General features: G+C 41.5%; 1 protein-coding gene and 1 non-coding gene across 2 annotated transcripts; one reads left to right on the top strand and one right to left on the bottom strand.

Annotated features, from left to right (window-relative positions):
- The first annotated feature begins 735 nt into the window (after positions 1–735).
- DLEU7 (deleted in lymphocytic leukemia 7) lies at positions 736–17461 on the top strand. Its single transcript, XM_077155826.1, has 2 exons — positions 736–1170; positions 17096–17461. Exons 1-2 carry the CDS (start codon positions 736–738, stop codon positions 17300–17302), a joined length of 642 nt encoding a protein of 213 aa, XP_077011941.1. The 3' UTR covers positions 17303–17461.
- LOC143681924 (U6 spliceosomal RNA) lies at positions 13830–13933 on the bottom strand. The gene has a single exon (XR_013174965.1). It is a non-coding gene; the product is annotated as a U6 spliceosomal RNA (small nuclear RNA).
- Positions 17462–17873: the final 412 nt, after the last annotated feature.

The raw sequence follows: 17873 nt of genomic DNA on the forward strand, positions 1-17873 counted from the left end.
ATGGCTCATAAAAGGAGTCAGCTCCAAACCTCGGGGTCTTCCTCCCTTTGGGAGTTTCACACACAACCAGTCAGGCCTTCGGATCAGCAGAAGCCATCCCTCCAGCCCTGATGCTGCTTTAGTGGCCAGGCTGTCCCTTGCAGAGCTGCTTGGAGCAAAGCAGGGAAAAGCAGAACTTCCAGAGACACAAGTCCACCCTCCTTTGTTTGGGGGACTCCAGGCCTTAAAGGCTACTCCAAGAAGTTCCCAACAATTCCCCTCAGCTGGGGGAGAGGTTCAGGCACGGTCTTGCCTTGTTTTCCTGTGGCTCTTCACACTTTGGTTCGCGGGTGTGTGTGAACATCACACTTTCCGCAAAGTGGTCTTTGCAGAAAGCATCCTTCAAAGGAGAGAGGGTTGATAGATGCACCGGCACAAAGCGGAATGCCTTCTCATCCAAGCCCAAGAGAAGAAGCAACAGAGCTCAGAGGCTCCCTGATTTTCAGGTGCACTGGGAGCGGCGCTTCAGGCAGCCGGGGGGATCCCAGTGTGCCGCTTGGGACTTTAAGCTTCTACAGAGACCAGCACCAGCGCCCGACTACGGACTGGGGGCGGGGCGGGCCCGCACCGGCCGAGAGGAGCGGGGGCCAAGAAGGGCGGGTTAGGAAGGGTGACCCTGGCGACCCCAAACGCTCGCCCCAGGCTCGCTCGCGGCTCCACCTGCCAGCGGAGCGAGCCGAGCCGCCGGCGGAGGCGATGGCCAGCGCAGAGCCCTTAGTTATCTCCATCGGCCACCAAATGGTGGCTCTGCAGACCTTACAGCTGCTGCAGCAGGAGTGGGGTTGGGGGGATGGTCCCGGCGCTCCCGGGGGTCCCAGCCATCCGGCCCACGTGGTCGCCGCCCCAGCGTGTCGTTCAGGCCGGATGCGGGCCCGGCTGGAGCCCAGAAGAGACTCGGGGGGAGTGGGGCTCAGGCCTGGGGGCGCCCCCGAGGCGGAGGTGGCGCAAGGCGCCGAGGGGTGCGCGCAGCGGCTGCCATTCCCCCGGGACCGCGGGCCCTGCACGCTGGCGCGGATGGCGGTGCGCAGCGCGCTGGCTCGCGTGGTGGATTCTACCTCGGAGCTGGTCAGCGTGGAGCAGACGCTGCTAGGCCCCCTCCAGCAGGAACGGTCCTTCCCCATCCACCTGAAGGTGAGTCCAGTCCTCCGTCCTGCATCCCCTCGGGTGCAGCGTTCCCCGCACGACGGAGCTGCGGGTCCCGGATGGCTCTGAGCTGGGGTCCTGGGATCCTACGCGGAGCTGTCCACCGTGATTCAGCTCCGGGACGGTGACTGTCTCGGGACTTGGCAGTTGGGGCAGGGCCCACCTGGGGGCCACCTGCGGAACAGAGGGAAGGGGAGGTCTTGCCATAAACCTCCCCCTGGAACTCCTTCCCGCTGTCCGTAAATCATGCTTCCTGCTCCAGCCGAAGACCGTTTCCGCAGGTGCAGATTCAGGGATGGAGGACGGCTGCCTCCCTCCAACCCCTTGCCGACTGCCCTTCCAAATTGATAGCCCTTTCTCCAGAGTCTTAAATTCATTTATTAAGTCCCCTCTGCCTTTTGTCTGACGAAATTATCTGTTTATTTAAGATTCCTTCACACTCATGAATCACAGTGATTTTTGCATAAATCCAGTTCCCCACAGAGCTCAAGGGCTTTGTAGAGTTAACTTAAATTCTTATAAAGTGGGTGTTAGCAGGGTTGGGCCTAGGGTCCACTAAATGCTAATGCTGAACACCTGCTAAATCCTCCAACTCATATTTGCAGGGTGCGGTTTGCTCTTAAGGTATCAAACTGTTTTAACCAGTTTAACCAGGGAACAGAGCAAACACCTCTCTTCCCAGATGGGATGGGATTGGGGAATTCTGGGGTTCTTGGTTTGAGGCCTGGCTTTGCCATTCACTACCCTAATTGGTTTAAGGTCACAAATCTCGAGACTTTCTGGCTTTCAGATTTTAACCTAAAGTATTGCTCTGTTGTTTCCCCTTAGGAGTCTAGCGCCTGGGTCTGTCAGTGCTGAATGAAGAGGGGCCGGGGCCTGGACTGGGGTACGGGCAGGGGTGGGGGTAAGGATAAGGAATATTTAGGGTCCTTTGCACTTCTTAGGAGCTGCTCATCTTGTTCCAGAAACCAAGCATTGGAAAAAGTTGCAGTGTATTAGATTACATCATACATAAGAAAGCATATTTTATATCCCAATAAGTACAGTTATTCTGCATCAGGCTTTCTCAGCCTTGGCATGATTGATGATTTGGGCTAAATCATTCTTTGTCATAGGAGGTTGTCCTGTCCATTGCAGGATGTTTAGCAACATCTCTGGCCTCTACCAACTAGAAGCCAGTAACACCCTCCCTCTTGCCGCCAGGATGAGAAAACAAAAATCTCTCCAGACATTGACAAGTATCCATGGGGTTGAGGGGGTGGAGGGTCATCTCCAGTTGCAAGTCACTTCTGTACTCACCTTGGGAGGTCAAATAGTTAACACAACTGCATGTCACCAATGCTTGCGATTGTAATCCTTTTTTTTTTGGTACTACCAAGAAACAAAATCTCCTGCTAAGTAATTATGCACACTGATTATAAGCTAAACTCTAAATAAGGAGATTTTTAAATGTGAAAAATAAATGTGAATCTTAGACTCAATGAAATATGGAGAGTGATGTGACATTCAGCATATATACAAGACCTATACAGATTGATAAAAGAGAGTATGAGAAATCTGTTTTACCTGAAGGACAATCATGGAAGGCTTCTTGGAGGAGGTCATCTTTAAAAAAGTGCTCTCCAAGCATTCAACAGAAAGATAATTTTGGGGGAGCTGTATGCTCCTAAAGCATTGAAGGGGCCTGGGGTTTTGGAGGGACTGCAATTAGCTCCTTTTGGCAAAAGACAGAAAACAATGGTTGGTGAAAGGCCTTTAGTTGTTCTGAGGATCTTAGCTTGTCTGGCAAGCCGAGGTAGTTGTTGAAATGAGGAAAGCAGGGTCTGGAGCACAGATAAATCATGGGAGGTGAAATTGCAGTTTGAAAGTCTGATCAGAAGATGATTGCCTGCAGGCAAGACTCCAGTCCCAAACAGAGGCATAACCCCTTGTCCTCTGCTAGGGAGGCAGTTTCCTACAGACAACACCTTTTTGGTTTAACATAGCCCCATTTCTGCTTGGTAATCCTTAAAAAGGCTTTTCTAATAGACTTTCCCCCATGTCACCTTCAACATCTATCTAAGCATTTCCTGTCTTCCTCAATCTCTTCTCATTCAAATCCCGACCCTTTCACTCCTTTTTGGAGAAAACTGAGACCAGTGATCGCAGATATCTTCATGTCTACCTAAAAGCTTTCATTTCCACTTATCATCTTCTTTCTTGACTCTGATAAGGAAATGTTGTGTGTATGTGTTTTAATTAAAAAAATATCTTCCCAAAAATGTAAATTCTTTTTCTTGGGCACTGGAACAGATCTTTCACTTGCCCCAGGGCCTTTCTGTATTAATCCTCACCTGTCTCCTTATATTTTCTGCTAATTTCTCTTAGCCTATTCCTCTTGGTCCATAAACACACTCAGAGCTTCCTTATCTATCCATACCCTTGGTTCATGCACAGTCCTTTCCTTCCTTGTCATGGGCAAACTTTGTAGTCATCTGTATGTGTTGCTGTTACTTTCTGGAAGCTTCTGGAATGTTCTTTAGAAATAGGACCTTGAACTGTCTCACTACTGGAGCTGCTGTTCCCCTGCAGGAGTGTAATGAGTTTCAGGGCCCCTAAGGGACACAGCTGGTGCCTTCAGAAGGTAAAAAGAAGAGAGCATTTTCTCCAAAAGCTTTGCCTCCTGACTGACATCTTGGAATGTGCTTGATTGGTTATTAGGGAAAAAGGTAATATCTCCTTTTGGTTTTTAGAATCACGATTACAACACTGTGTCTTTCTGAACTTGGTCATGCAGACTTGGCTTAGTTAATACTAGTGTTAATTCAAATGATTTGGAAGGGGGTTTATTAGCTAGGGTTCTCTGGAGAAACAGACTCAGCAGGAGATATCGGTAAATATAAAATTTGTAAAAGTGTCTCATGTAACCATGGGGATGTAGAGTCCAAGGTCTATAGGGCAGGCTGCAAGCTGGCAGCTCCGACGAAGGTCCTCAATGAACTCTCAGGAGAGCTGGCTGGCTGAAGCAGAAAGAGTGATTGTATCTTCTGACTCCTCCTTAAAAGCCTTCCAGTGATTAGATTAAGCATCGTTCATTGCATCAGACACTCCCCTTAGCTGTGGATGCAAATACTGTGGATGTAACCAATGTAATCATGATTTAAGTCCATGAAATATCCTCATAGTAACAGACAGGCCAGCACTTGTCGGACCAGACAACTGGCCACCACCACCTGGCCAAGTTGGCATGTCAACCTGACCATGACAGGGTTTATCTATATCTTTTCATTAAAACCCTGCAGATTGGTTTTATACACCAGAATTGCTCCAGGAGGATTTCTGTGAATGGAAATAAGATGTGTGTGTCACTGGGAAGTGTGTGGAAATCTCCCCCATGGATACGATAAAGCCACTAGAAGCAGCTCGTTTATACCCTTGCCATTCCTTTTAATGTGGATGTCTGAGAAGAACTACATATAAGTTTTCTTAAATGAAAATTTGGGGGAAGATATTGCAGGAAGACCCTGAAACACTCAACTGTTTATGTTTGGCATCTCAGTGCAAAATGCTGCAGTGTCCTATTTTGCATGCTTTTGGTTTGCCTCAGGAGTCTCCCTGAATCAAATGCTTGTCCCCATCACAAAGTGCTTTTCACTGGGCTCTTCAAACAGAACTGGTCCCATGCCCAAAACAAATCAATAAAGAACTTCAGCTGCTTGTGAGCAACTATGCTGAATATACTACAAGTAAAAATACTGAATTTCCTGAGGAAAACAGACTTTTTGTGATAGACTGTCAGATATTTTGGTTCTTCCTTGGGTGTTTTATTAATACCCAATTACATATTTATTTTGGACTAACCTTGGGTTCAGGCAATGGGTGACTGCTCTTTGTATCAAAGCCAGATTTCAATGAACCAAATGAACTTAGGGCAATTCATAGTATACTATGCATGATAGTATCTTCTAAAACACGCAAGCATCTTTCCCATTTTATGTACATGTTCTGCCTGGAGGATCCCAATGGGTCCATGGAAGGGATTTATATTCCTTGGTGGGACCACTGGACCTCTTCAGAGGAGACCAGTCTGCTGGCAGGTTGGAATTTAAGGTCAGGCCCCAATATGTAAAAGATGTTTAGCCTTCAGGGAGAGTGAGAGGAGAAAGCGTGAGAAGAGGCCATTGTAGAATATAGCTCAGGAGATGACTGCTTTGAAAAAGTCAGCTTCTTTTCAAGCCGATGGTTAAGAGAGTTATGAACTGACTTATCATTTGTGTAGACCCAGGCGTGGTTTTGAAGATGGCATGGTAAGAAAATGAAAACAAACCACCTGCAGATTGATTCAAAGTTATCTGCATTTGTAGGCCCAAAAAGACGTATGGTATTTTCGACTTTATGATCTGTCAGTGTTGGTTGCAGAAAACAAGCTTTGAAACAGATTCCCGCTGCCTTCCAGCCTTCAGTTTTGATGAGAGTGTTTACTTTTAATAAGAAGCTAAAATAGGACTTACCTCTCTTTGTGGACCTTGCAGGGGCATTTTCAATTGTTCAAGATTCCGGACATGCCGTTTCCTAAGAAACACAGTGCTTCATGCAAAAAAGTACAAGTGTGGCAATATTTCTAAAACACCTCCCTTACACAGGGTCAAAGAGGACAGAACTGAGGAAGGGAGAACTCAAAGTGGGAGGTCTCTGATTGCTAGGGATTGGCTTCACACTGGGGCAGTGAAGGTTCCCTGATTTGGCTCTCTTCCAAATAGCCAAGCCCTCTTGATTAGGCTGCAGCGAAGGAGTTGGGCCTATAGGCTGGTCTTCAGTTTAGATGTGATCATGGCCAATTTGAGCTTTGTAATTCTCACAACAGTCAGTTAAGCTTAAAAAAAAACAAAAACAAAAACAAAAAACAGTTTGATTATGGCCAAGGAAGAAACATGAAATAATTCACTTGTAGACATTTTTATTGCATCTCTTCCGCTAGTTTAGTTATCTCTGCTGCATGCTTCTGTGCTGCCCTGTTTACCCCACTGTAGCTTCTACAGTTCCATAATTCCTGTCCACCTGTCTGTTTTCCACCCTGCATGGCGAACTCTGTGTGTAGCTACAATCTGCAGCATCTGGCCCAGTTTCCAATTTGGGGCAGTTCTTTGATCAACAGTTGAGTTTTGACAGAGAGGTGAATTCCACTCTGCTGACTGTTTGGTTTCTCCAAGCTACCTTTCTTTTCACCTTTTCTCCTGCAGTGGACTGCCGTGATTGTTGAGTGAGGCAGGAGTACAAGAGCCTGAAGCTGGTGCCCAGTGGTAGTTTAGGGACCTGGGCCAGATCAGTGATCCCATAACACTACCAAATGGTACCAGAGAGGGTTCATTGTGCCTATTAGAGTCTAACCTTTTACAGAGCTCATTTTCCCTTTTCCTTCTTTTCTTTCCATGCCATCCCTTCCCCTCCCCTCTCCTCGCCTTATTTTTCTTTTCTCTTCTTCTCCTTCTTTTCTTTCCCTTCCTCTTGCCCCCTTTTCTCTCACTTACCATCTCCCTCCCTCTCTGCCTTCCTTCTTTTTTCTCCCTCCTTCCCTCTCCCTCTTTTAAAGTCTTACTGAGGGCCACGGTGGCTCAGCAGGCAAGAATGCTTGCCTGTCATGCCAGAGGACCTGGGTTCGATTCCCGGTGCCTGCCCATGTAAAATAAAAAAAATAAAAAAATTTAAGTCTTATTGAACTTCTGAAAACCATGATATTATGCAACATACTTAATGAGATAAAATGCAATTAACTGGAGATTAGTTTACGCAGAGGTACTGTGGTATGTCCTGGCTTGATGCATATGGGAAAGAGGTAGGGGTTTTAGATGACAAAAACCCAATGGGAAGTGACATAACTCAAAGTGCTGAGGTTACTGAAAACCCCATGGATCCAGGACCATTTTGTTCATATTCATAGATATATTTGTAGAATATTGAAAAAGGTAATATAATCTCAGGACACGTCTCTAGGAATTCAGTGTCCAAAATAAGGTCAGGTCAGACTCTCACCTTCTTCTAAAATGTTCATAACTACCCTGGAATTTTGAGTTTAGTTCTTAACCCATGAGATACAGGGCCATGGGTTTGTCCACATGGCCACAACCTCAGTGGTGGACCATTCCAGATCAGACATTGACATAACTGATGATCCTTAGCCTGGAGAAGAGAAGGTTTGAAAGGATGTATGGTACAAGATTGGAGGTATGGCCCTGGAGCAGTGCTTTGCAAGAGGTGTGCTGATTAGAAGGGTGGCAAATGGTTAGAAGGGTGGCAAGGTTTTTTAGCTCCCTGGTGTATGGGTCCTGGGGCAGCTGGAATCCCTGACTGTTCCTTTTACTTCAACACATCAACAGAATGTAAGTATTTTCTATGTGTTCTTTGATGTGGACAAGATTGGAAAGGACTGCACTATAGGTAAGAACCAGGAGCGATAGGGACCAAATTTGTTTTCCATTGCTGCCATAACAAATTACCACAAATTTAGTGGATTAAAAAATTGCAAATTTATTATCATGCCTTTCTGGAGGTCAGGAGCCTGGAACGGTCTACTGGGCTAAAATTAAGTTGTCAGTAAGACTGGGTTCCTTCTGGAGATTCTAGAGGAGAATTCATTTCCTTGCCTTTTCCACCTTCTAGAGGCCACCCACATTCCTTGGCTTATGACTCCTTTCTGTCTTCAAAACCAGTGACATTGCATCTCTCTGACCTTCCTTCTGAAGTCACATCTTCCCCTGACCACAGCCAGGAAAGTTCTCTAAGTTTTGAGGACACTTGTACTTAGATTGGGCCCACCCTGATAATCCAGAACATGCTCCTATTTTAGGATTCTTCACTTAGTCACATCTACAAAGTCCCATTTGCTATGAAAGGTCACGTAGTTACAGGTTCTGGGGATTAGGATGTGGATGGCTCTAGAAGGCCATCATTCTGCCTACTCACAGAGAAGATTTCAGCCTAAAACTAGGAAGAGTATTTGAAAAACTAGAGCTGCCTCTCATAACAGATTGGCTCCTACGCACGAGAGATTTTGGGGGTTATCCAAGTGAGTTTTGGACAGCCACATAAAGTGATTCGCGTCACCCCAGGCAGTGCTTCATTTCTGACACTGGAAATTCCTGTTCTTCCATGGGGTTGGGTTTTGTATTTTCACCACACCCTCTTCACACTTCCCTGGGCTTTTGGGCATATGCTTTATGTGTCTCATAAAGGTTGCAAGTTCTTTAGAGATCGGGTACCAGGTCTTATGACCCTTTTTTCCAGTGTGCTCATGTGGTGGTGGCTTGATACACATTTGAACTGAGTCAAACAGTCTGAGGCCCTTCTCCAGTAGGTTAGTTGAGTCCCAGGAAAGTACTTCAATGCACTTTAAGAAGGTAAATGTCAGCCATCAATTTGGACCACTGTGGCAATACATTACCTATCCGGTGTCTAAAATTATATAAGGCTTTAGCAATTCCCAAACCTCCTTTTCGAGTGCTCAGCCATGGAGTTCTGATTTTGGCAAAATGCTCCAAGCCCCATGTAGGATATTGCATCATTCCTGGGAGTGTCTGGGACATGCTAAATAAAATCTTGGAGAGTATATTCTCATTCAATGGAAAGCACTATAAGTGAAATCGTTGCCAGAATTGATCACATGAGTTTCTCCCCAAAGCCCATGAGCCATTTAATGTGCCGTTGCCTTAACACTGCAATTTGTGACCCCCACCTTCTGTGACAGAATCAGTGAAGATTTGTGGGGACCCCATGACTGTTAGGGCTGTAATTGCCCTTCAGACCTACCAGAAAGGAAGGAAAGCAACCACCTGTTTTATTTTTCCCTTCTGGCTTAAGAGTCCCATGGAAAGCTTATTCCTATTAATTTGTTTTCTTTGACTGTTAATATGTTTGAGAAAGGATTAAAATACAGTGCAAAAAGAGTAAAATAAAGAGATTTTGCAAAGTTTGCCAGAGATTTTAAGTTTACCCGGGGCCTCAGGGACCTGTTCAGCCCAGCAGTTGAATTTTATTGTGCGTATAATTTCCCCAAATGGTGACTTCTTTGATTCTTTACAGTAAACTTGGACTTGACTTCAGATTTTAGGCCCACAAATATATTTTTAAAGGCATCTTAATTTTCTTTGGGTGATGGATGCCTTTGCAGACTGGCCAATGGGCACATGTCCTCACAAATTTTAATGGTTCCTTCTATTTTGAATTTCCTTTTGCGTGCTGTCTTTGATCCTTCCTCTTTGTACTTAGAATCGGATTACTTCTATAAAGCAAGCAGTCAAGTTCTCTTTGATGTGGATCTTGGGGAAGTAGTCCAGAATAAATTCCCCCCTACTTTCCCATTTCCAAGCAAGATGCTTCAACAATAACAGGTTGCCCCATAAATTATGGGATGTATTTTCTGAGTAGCTGCTCGACACTGCTGAGCAGAAATGAGCCACAAAGGCAGAGAAACAAGAATACTTTAAAGAGCAAAACAAAACAAAGCCAAAAAAAAAAATATCAAGAAGCATAGAAACCTGTGAATACTTAGTACTGGACGTGATCATTTTTCTCCCCTAAACCTTCGTTCACACAGTTGTCTCACTACTAATGTTTGTTGGGTTGAAATAAATGGGGGTTTCTTTTATTTCTTGGGGGATGCTTCTCTAATAATAACTGTCAGAAACCCAGTCCTGTCTCACCCAAGTGATAGGGTTTTTCTTAGAGGGAAAATCGTTTCTCCTTCTGTACAGAATTAGTTAAGAAAAAAAACTCTAGTCCGTCATCAAACTTTGGTTCAGTATTCAGTTCTTTCTTATGAATTATCTATTTTACTTTACCTGATTTATTGAGTTAAATTCTTAGCTTATGAATTTTTTATGATTACTCTTTTTTAATATAAGCATTTGTCTTCAATTGGTTATGAGAATGAAGCCAATCAGGTTGGGATTTAGGTAATTCAGAATACAGGGGCAAGGAAGACATTGTCTGTATTTTAGAACTTCACCTACTGTATGAGACCAAAGGAAGAAAGCTTTATTTTGTCCAAAACCTAAATTTTCTGTAGCACATAATCTAACTCAACCTGTCTGGATAACTCATTTAAACAACCCAAACACATGAAACCCAGAATAGGAATGAGGGCTTGTAATTCTGTATAGTTAAGGTAATACCCAGATACATCCCAGACTATATTGGGCAGATAATTAAAAAGTATTGACAAAGTTCCTTGAAGGGTGGGAAAAAATATGGAACTGTTAAGCTTTACCACTTGGAAAACCCCTGATACTGATTCAAAACTTAGGGATTCCCAAGCCAATAGGCCAAGCCCTTAATTTAAGGCTTGCTCTTATAAAACCTTTTTCTGTAGTGGAATAGCTAACTACTTATACTTATGTTAAGGGTTACATCTAGAAAACCTCTTTTGTTGCTCAGATGTGGCTTCTCTGTCTGTAAGCCCAAGTCTGCAGGGAAAATCATTACCCTCCCCACTAAGTGAAACATGACATCCAGGGGTAAAAGTCTCCTTAGCAACATGGGACTTGACTCCCAGGGATGAACCTGGCTCTGGCACCTTGGGATCGACAATGCCTTCCTGACCAAAAGAGGGAAAAGAAATGTAAGAAAATAAGGTATCAGTGGCTAAGAGAATTCAAATAGAGTACAAAAGCTATTCTGAAGACCATTCTTATGCATGTTTCAGCTAGATATTGCTAATTACCATGGTCTGCCAAACTCCAACCAAAACCATTCCTGTTAACTCTAAAGAACACTTAGGACTCTATCTGAGATTCTACAGAAGTTTCACACACTAAGATTACTTTCCAGAAACCTACAACCTCCAGATGGTTCTTAGGCCAGATAAGTTGTAAAATCCAGAAGGATCAGCCTCTCCAAGAACATCAACTTGTTCCATCCCCCTATCCCATATTATCAACACCCCTTTCCAGTATGAAAAAGTTCGAATGGGCAGAGTCAATTACCCCATAAGATTGGGATAAGGATAAAAGGAGAAGGGGGTGTTATAACAGAGAAGATGGGATTTAACAAATGAGTATGACCACTGAATCATCACATTGATATTTCTTTTAGTCTCCAGTGTCTTGGAGCAGCTAGAAGGAAAAACCCTGAAATTGTGGAACTGTAACCCAAACTAAACTCTGAAATCTGTTCTATAACTACTTGTCACAATATACTTCAAAATTTATTGCTTGTATATATATATATATCTCACAATAAAAAAATATTTAAAAATATATATAAGCATTTGTCTGTTACATTTCTAAGTACCACTTTAGCCACAATCCACAAATTTCTTTATATAGTTTTTGTATAGTTGCTTCATGTTTCAGTTTGCTAAAATTGCTGGAATGCAAAATATCAGAATGGATTGGCTTTTACAAAGGGGATTTATTAAGTCACAAGTTACATTTCTAAGGTCATGAAAATGTCCAAATTAAGGCACCAACAAGAGAATGCGTTCTTGGAGGAAAGGCAGCTGGTATTTGGGGTTCCCCTGTTATATGGGAGGATACATGGTGACGTCTCCTGCCCTTCTGGCCTGGCTTTTGGTTTCAAACAGCTCTCTCAGCTCCTGTGGGTCCTTCTTGCTTCTCCCGGGTGTTTTCTGTCTTGGCTTCTCTAAACTCTCTCAGCTCTCTTAAAGAACTGCAGCAATTGGATTAAGACCCACCTTGAATGGATAAGGTCACTTCTCCATGGAAGCAATGTAATTAAACACTCCACCCACAACATGTCTTCCCTCACAAGATTGGATTAAAATACCATAGACTTTTCTCAGATGCGTAACAGATTCAAACCAGTACACTCCATGTAAAGAATTTGTAAATTTTTATTACTTTTCACCAAAACCATGAAATACTCAGAAGGATTTTTCAGCCATATGTGTTTTGGGAAAGCTATCTTTATCTGACTGATTTCTCATTTTCTTACATTCTGGGTTATGTGATAGACTTCATAAATATTCTACCATGTTTTAGAAAAAGTGTGTATCTGTTTATCTCCATTAGATCAAGCTTGTAGTTGTATTTTTTAATCTTCTCTGTTCATACTGCTTGTTTTGTTGCTTGCTCTATCAGTTTCTGCAAAAGTTGGGTTATAATCAGCCTCTATGGATTGCATGTGTTTTGAAGTTATCACGTTAGACACATACAAGTACAAAATTGTTCTGTTTTCCTGGGGGAATAGTCTCTTTCATTAATTGTAGTGAATTTATCTCTAATAATGATTTTTATAGCTGTATTTTGGCTTCTTTTTGGCATTTATTTACTATTTATTAAATTTCAAACCTTATGTTTTTTGGTTTTGTTTGTAAACAAGTACTAGATTTTAAAAATCCTGTTTGGCAAACACTATCTTTTAAAAGGTAAGTTTATCTATTGGTACGTATTATGCTTTCTGATATATTTAGATTTACTTCTGCCATCTTATTTGGTGCTTTCTGTTTACCTCACTTTATGTTTGTGTTCTTATTTTTCTCCATTTCTACCTTTCATAGATAGGATTAAGAAAGTTTAGGATCTGTAAAGTTTTAATACACCTTTTCCCTCTACTGGATTTGAGTTTTTATGTGTTATTTCTTTACTTTTAATGATAACCTTTAAATTTCTTATATGCATCCTTAGCAAGATGAACATTTATCAGTTTTGCCACCTTCTCTGAAGAATACAATACCTTAGAAGGCTGTGCTCTCTTATGCATAGCTGAAGGTCTGCATTTTACAACCATCTTGTAAAATGTTAGTCTTTACGATTTATATTTTAAACTATCAGTACTTTAGGTTTACATCCATGTTTTTGGTCACTGTTGTTTCATGCATCTCATGAGTTTAATTTCCTCTTTGAATGACATCTTTAGAAAGTTTTAAGAGTGAAGGTCTGTTAGTGGTTGTGCTGTTTTAAAAATTTTATGTACCTCAGAAAAGCCACGTTTAAATCCCGATTCAATCTTGTGGAGACAGCTGTTTCTTTTCATCTTAATTCAGTACTGTAGGGCAGAAACTTTTGATTATATTATCTCCATGAAGATGTGGCACACACATGTGGGTATGACCTTTTGATTACATGGAGCTGTGACTCCACCCATTGAAGGTGGATTTTGATTAACTTACCAGAATCCTTTAAAAGAGGAAACATTTTGGAGAGAGCGAGAGATGACAGAGTCAAGAGAAACTTCAGAGCAGAGCGGACACAGATGCTGACACTTGGAAAACAGAAACACAAATGTTTGGAGACTCTCGGAGCCCAGCAGACATTAACATGAGATGTTAAGCAAGCCAGAACCTGAAGAGAGCCAAGGGAAGCCAAGAGATGAAAGCCAGCCCCAGAGAAGCAAACTGAGGGGGCCCCATAAGACCAGAGGCTGAAAACAACATAGCCCAGGAGTGAGGAACCAGCAGATGCCAGCCTCGTGACTTCCCCACTGACAGAGCTGTTCCAGACCCATCGGTCTTCCTTAAATTAAAGTATCTTTCACTGGATACCTTAGTTTGGACATTTTTGTAGGCTTAGAACTGTAAGCTTGTAACTTACTAAATTCCCCTTTTTAAAAGCTGTTCCAGTTCTGTTTTAGCTTGCAAACTAAAACAGTGGTAAACTCCTTCTATCCTTTTGAATCAAAGTAGATTTATTTTGCCATTTATTATTTTTATTTTTTAGAATATGGAATATTTCATGAATTTCATGTCATCTGTCACAGGAACAAAGCTAATCTTCTCTGTATTGTTCCAGTTTTAAATATATGTTGCCAAAACGAGCACTTTGCTTTAATTTTTGAGTGATAACTTCTTTAGATTAAATAAAAATCTAGGTTTATAGCGATTTGAAGGTATCATTCCATTTTCTCCTATATTCAGTTGTGATTGAGAAGTCTGCTGTCTGTCTTGTCATCCTTTACAAACTGTATGTTTTTTCCTCTGATTGCTTTTAAGTGACGTTTTGCTTCAATACATTTAGATTTGGATTTCTTTTAGTTTATTCTGCTCAATACCTATTTTACTTTCTGAATCTAAGGATTTGTGTTTTTGATCAAGTCTCGAAATTTCTCATCCATTATTCTCTTTAAATGTTGCCCCTCCCCCATTTCCTCTTTTTGTCTCCTGGAAATATATTTGTTGGACTCTATCATTCTGTCATCCACGTTGCTTAACCTGTCATTCATATTGCTCATGTCTTTAAATTTTTAATTTTTATTCTGGGTAATTTTCTCCTATTTGCCATCTAGTGTACTAATTCTCACTTCAGAGCTTTCAGTCTGTCACAATAGTTATTTCTAGGGGAAGTATTTTTTCAAATAGTCTGTTTTATTCCTTAAAATAATTTTTATTCCTTCTTTTATATCTTTAATCAGTTTAAAAATAGGTATTTTATACTACTATTTATATCTGAATTTCTCTTTGAAATTTTGGAGGTTAGTCCTGCTCTGTAATGGGTCAGCTGTTATCACCATAGGTTGTATTTTAAAGTTCGTATTTTGCGTTCATCTTCAGCAGAACTTTAAGGGACATTAAAGGCTTTGGGTTGAGAACATGGTCTCCTGGAGTAGTTTTGTTTGCTTTTGCCATGTGCCCATAAATAGTTCCAGCCCAGTTCCAATTTTTAAGTTAATTTCTGAGTGTGATTGCTCCCATTACATGTAGATGATGTGGTGGGCAACTCCATACCCAAATTACTGTGTGGTACAGATCCATTGTTACATATTCACAGGAACCTTTATTCACTACCCCAAATCCAGCTCAAGAGAAACCATTTTGCTTTTGTTGATGGATGCTGTTAGCTAAAGTAATCTGCTTTTTCTTTATTTCAGGTCTCTAGGGATTCCCCTTACATTATTGCAATCTCAGGATGTTTGTTGTGCTTTATAATTTAGAATTTCTAGGAATTCAATAGTAAGAGATTTTCAAGTTATTGAGTGTACCACATTGCTAGAACTAGAAGTCTTGGAGAAACCATTTCCATTTTCTTTTAAAGAGATGATATACTCACCATTATCTCTAACATGGAATAATTTCAGTGTACTGTTTACATCCAGTGGATTTTAGAATATGAATCATTCAGGGATTAAAAATCTATTAACAAAAAGACAAATAATTCAATTTAAAAAATGGACAAAGGACTTGAATAGACATTTCTCCAAAGAAGATATGAAATGGTCAATAAACACAAGAGAAAATGCTCAGCATCATTAGTCATTAAGGGATTGCAAAATCCAAACCACAATGAGGTCCCACTTCACACTCTCTAGATTACCTATAATTAAACGCACACACATACACAAGGAAAAAGACCACACGTTGACAAGTCTGTGGAGAAAACAGAACCTTCATCTGTTACTGGTGGAAATGTAAAATGGTACAGCCACTGCAGAACACAGTCTACAGTTCCTCAAATTGTTAAACATAGAGTTGCCATATGACCCAGCAATTCCTCTCCCAGGCACTCCAACAGAAATGAAAACATATGGTCAAGCAAACTTGAATGTGAATGTTTACGGCAGCGTTATATGCATAATAACCTCAAAGTAGGAACTATCCAAATGTTCATCAATTGAAGAAAGTATAAATAAAATGTGGTAATTTCATATCATGGAATATTAGTCAACTATAAAAAGTAATAAAGTACTAGCATATGCTATACCATGTAAGAATCTTGAAAACATTGTGCTAAGTGAAAGAATCCAGCAAAAATGGTCAAAGCACAAATCATCATGGGTGGGGGGTGAGGGAGGGGGTTGGTTTGGGTGTGTTTGGGAGATGCCAAAGAGGGACTTTTGAATACAAAAAGTGATTTATGAGAGTATTTAAAAACTTTCTCCCCACCACTTTACTGTAGCAGTGGAAAATACTGTCACACTGAAGCATTTGGCAACAAATTAGCACAGAAGCTAACAACAGGAAACTGTTGGGGCAAAATGAATTGCTCAAGAGCAGATTAACATGCTTTTTAGAATAGAATAAAATCTTGTTTGTAAAGTAGCACACATGAACTATAACATGGGATGATTACACATATAACTCAAATGCACACTTCCAACACTAAGATTTCCCAGTGCATCCTCTGCACCTGCATTTTCAAACCTCTACCAGCGGCATCTCCATGTACAGTCACTCAGGCCCAAGCTCCCAAGGGCCACTATCTGCTGTGGCTTTTTTCAGAATAACCTGTATTTTTAATTTCTCTCCCCATTTCCCTGATGAGGAGTGCTCCAACTGGCCTTCCTGCCTCAGCTGCAATCTGACACACGCGCCATCCCAAGAAATTGGGAATTTCTTGAGAGCATGTCCAGTAAACAACAAATCCTGTATTGGCATCTTGAATTCAGTTAGTGTTTTAAAATAATTGTGTCATTAGTCGTAACTCTTTTAGGAACTAGGAATAGAAACTCAACTCAAACTAGCTCATGGAAAAAGGGGTATTTATTGACTCATGTGGCTGAACCATCCTGGGTTTTACTGATTAAGTTCAGCTAGATTTATATGCACAGAAAATGTTATTAGAGTCAGTGTCTTTTCATCTCTTGGTTCTACTTTCCTCTGTGTTGTCTTCATTCTCTTTCAGGCTCTCCCTTCATGGGGGCAAGACATTTTCCAACAATCCCAGTTAAAGAGAACATCTTTTCCCCAATAGTTGTAGTAGATGTCCTGGGATTGTAGTTTTTTGGCCTGTCTTAGGTCACACATCCATGCATACTTGACCAATCACTGTGTCCAAGGGGCTCTGATTGGCTTCTGGTCTCTGGGGTTGTAGGGTGAGGTTGGCCTTGGTCAAAAGACATAGGCTGAGAAAGGAGGAGAGTAGTTCCCTGGGAGAAAAATCAGGTTGCTCTGACTAGAAGGGAAGGAAATGGAAACTGGGTAAGCAAAGTACGACACATGGCCCCATCACCTATCTGATTCCTTGTTTGTGTTTGCTGTTCCTTTCAGGATAGTGTTGAGTTTAGAAACATCTGCAGTCATTTAGCTCTACAAATGGAAGGCCAGCAGTTTGACAGGGACTTGAATGCTGCCCACCAGTGCTTGAAGACAATAGTCAAGAAGCTGATTCAGTCACTTGCCAACCTCCCTTCGGATGCACACGTGGTGGCCTGTGCTTCCTTGAGACAGATCTTACAGAATCTCCCAGATATCTGAATACTAAAGATGCATCCAGCACTGTGAAGAGAACTGTGCACCCTACCTTCCTACTGAAGTCCGCAGACAGTGGATGTTTTTATTAGCAGTAAGGAGAGATGTGAGAGCACGGGTAGTCCTCTAACCTGGGGTTCCTGTACCCTCTAGCATTATAGCATGTTTGTGGCATTTTTTAAGGCAGCAGTTTATATTTCTAAAAATGTTGACATATTTGCTGACTTTTGGATGGAAATATATTCCACTTTGTGGAGCTGATAAGATTATGTATGTATATATTTGTTAATTCATAATAAAAACTCCATAGTTTTGATGGAGTGATACCTTAATCTATATTCATATTAATGCAAGCTAATGAGGCTTAATATGGTTATTTATATGATCAAAGCTCTATGGTTCTTAAAATTATCTTGAATAAATGGGATATTTGATAATTGATGCATTCTACTTTTTGGATATTTCATTTTATGTGATGAGAATGACCTTTAAATCTTGTGGTGGGACCCCATTAACAGTAATTACAAGTTCATTCCTGGCATCTTGAGTTACCTTTGAATAGGAAGGAAAAGAATTG

Source organism: Tamandua tetradactyla, chromosome 4 (genome assembly GCF_023851605.1).
Source record: "Tamandua tetradactyla isolate mTamTet1 chromosome 4, mTamTet1.pri, whole genome shotgun sequence".
NCBI classification, from domain to species: domain Eukaryota; kingdom Metazoa; phylum Chordata; class Mammalia; order Pilosa; family Myrmecophagidae; genus Tamandua; species Tamandua tetradactyla.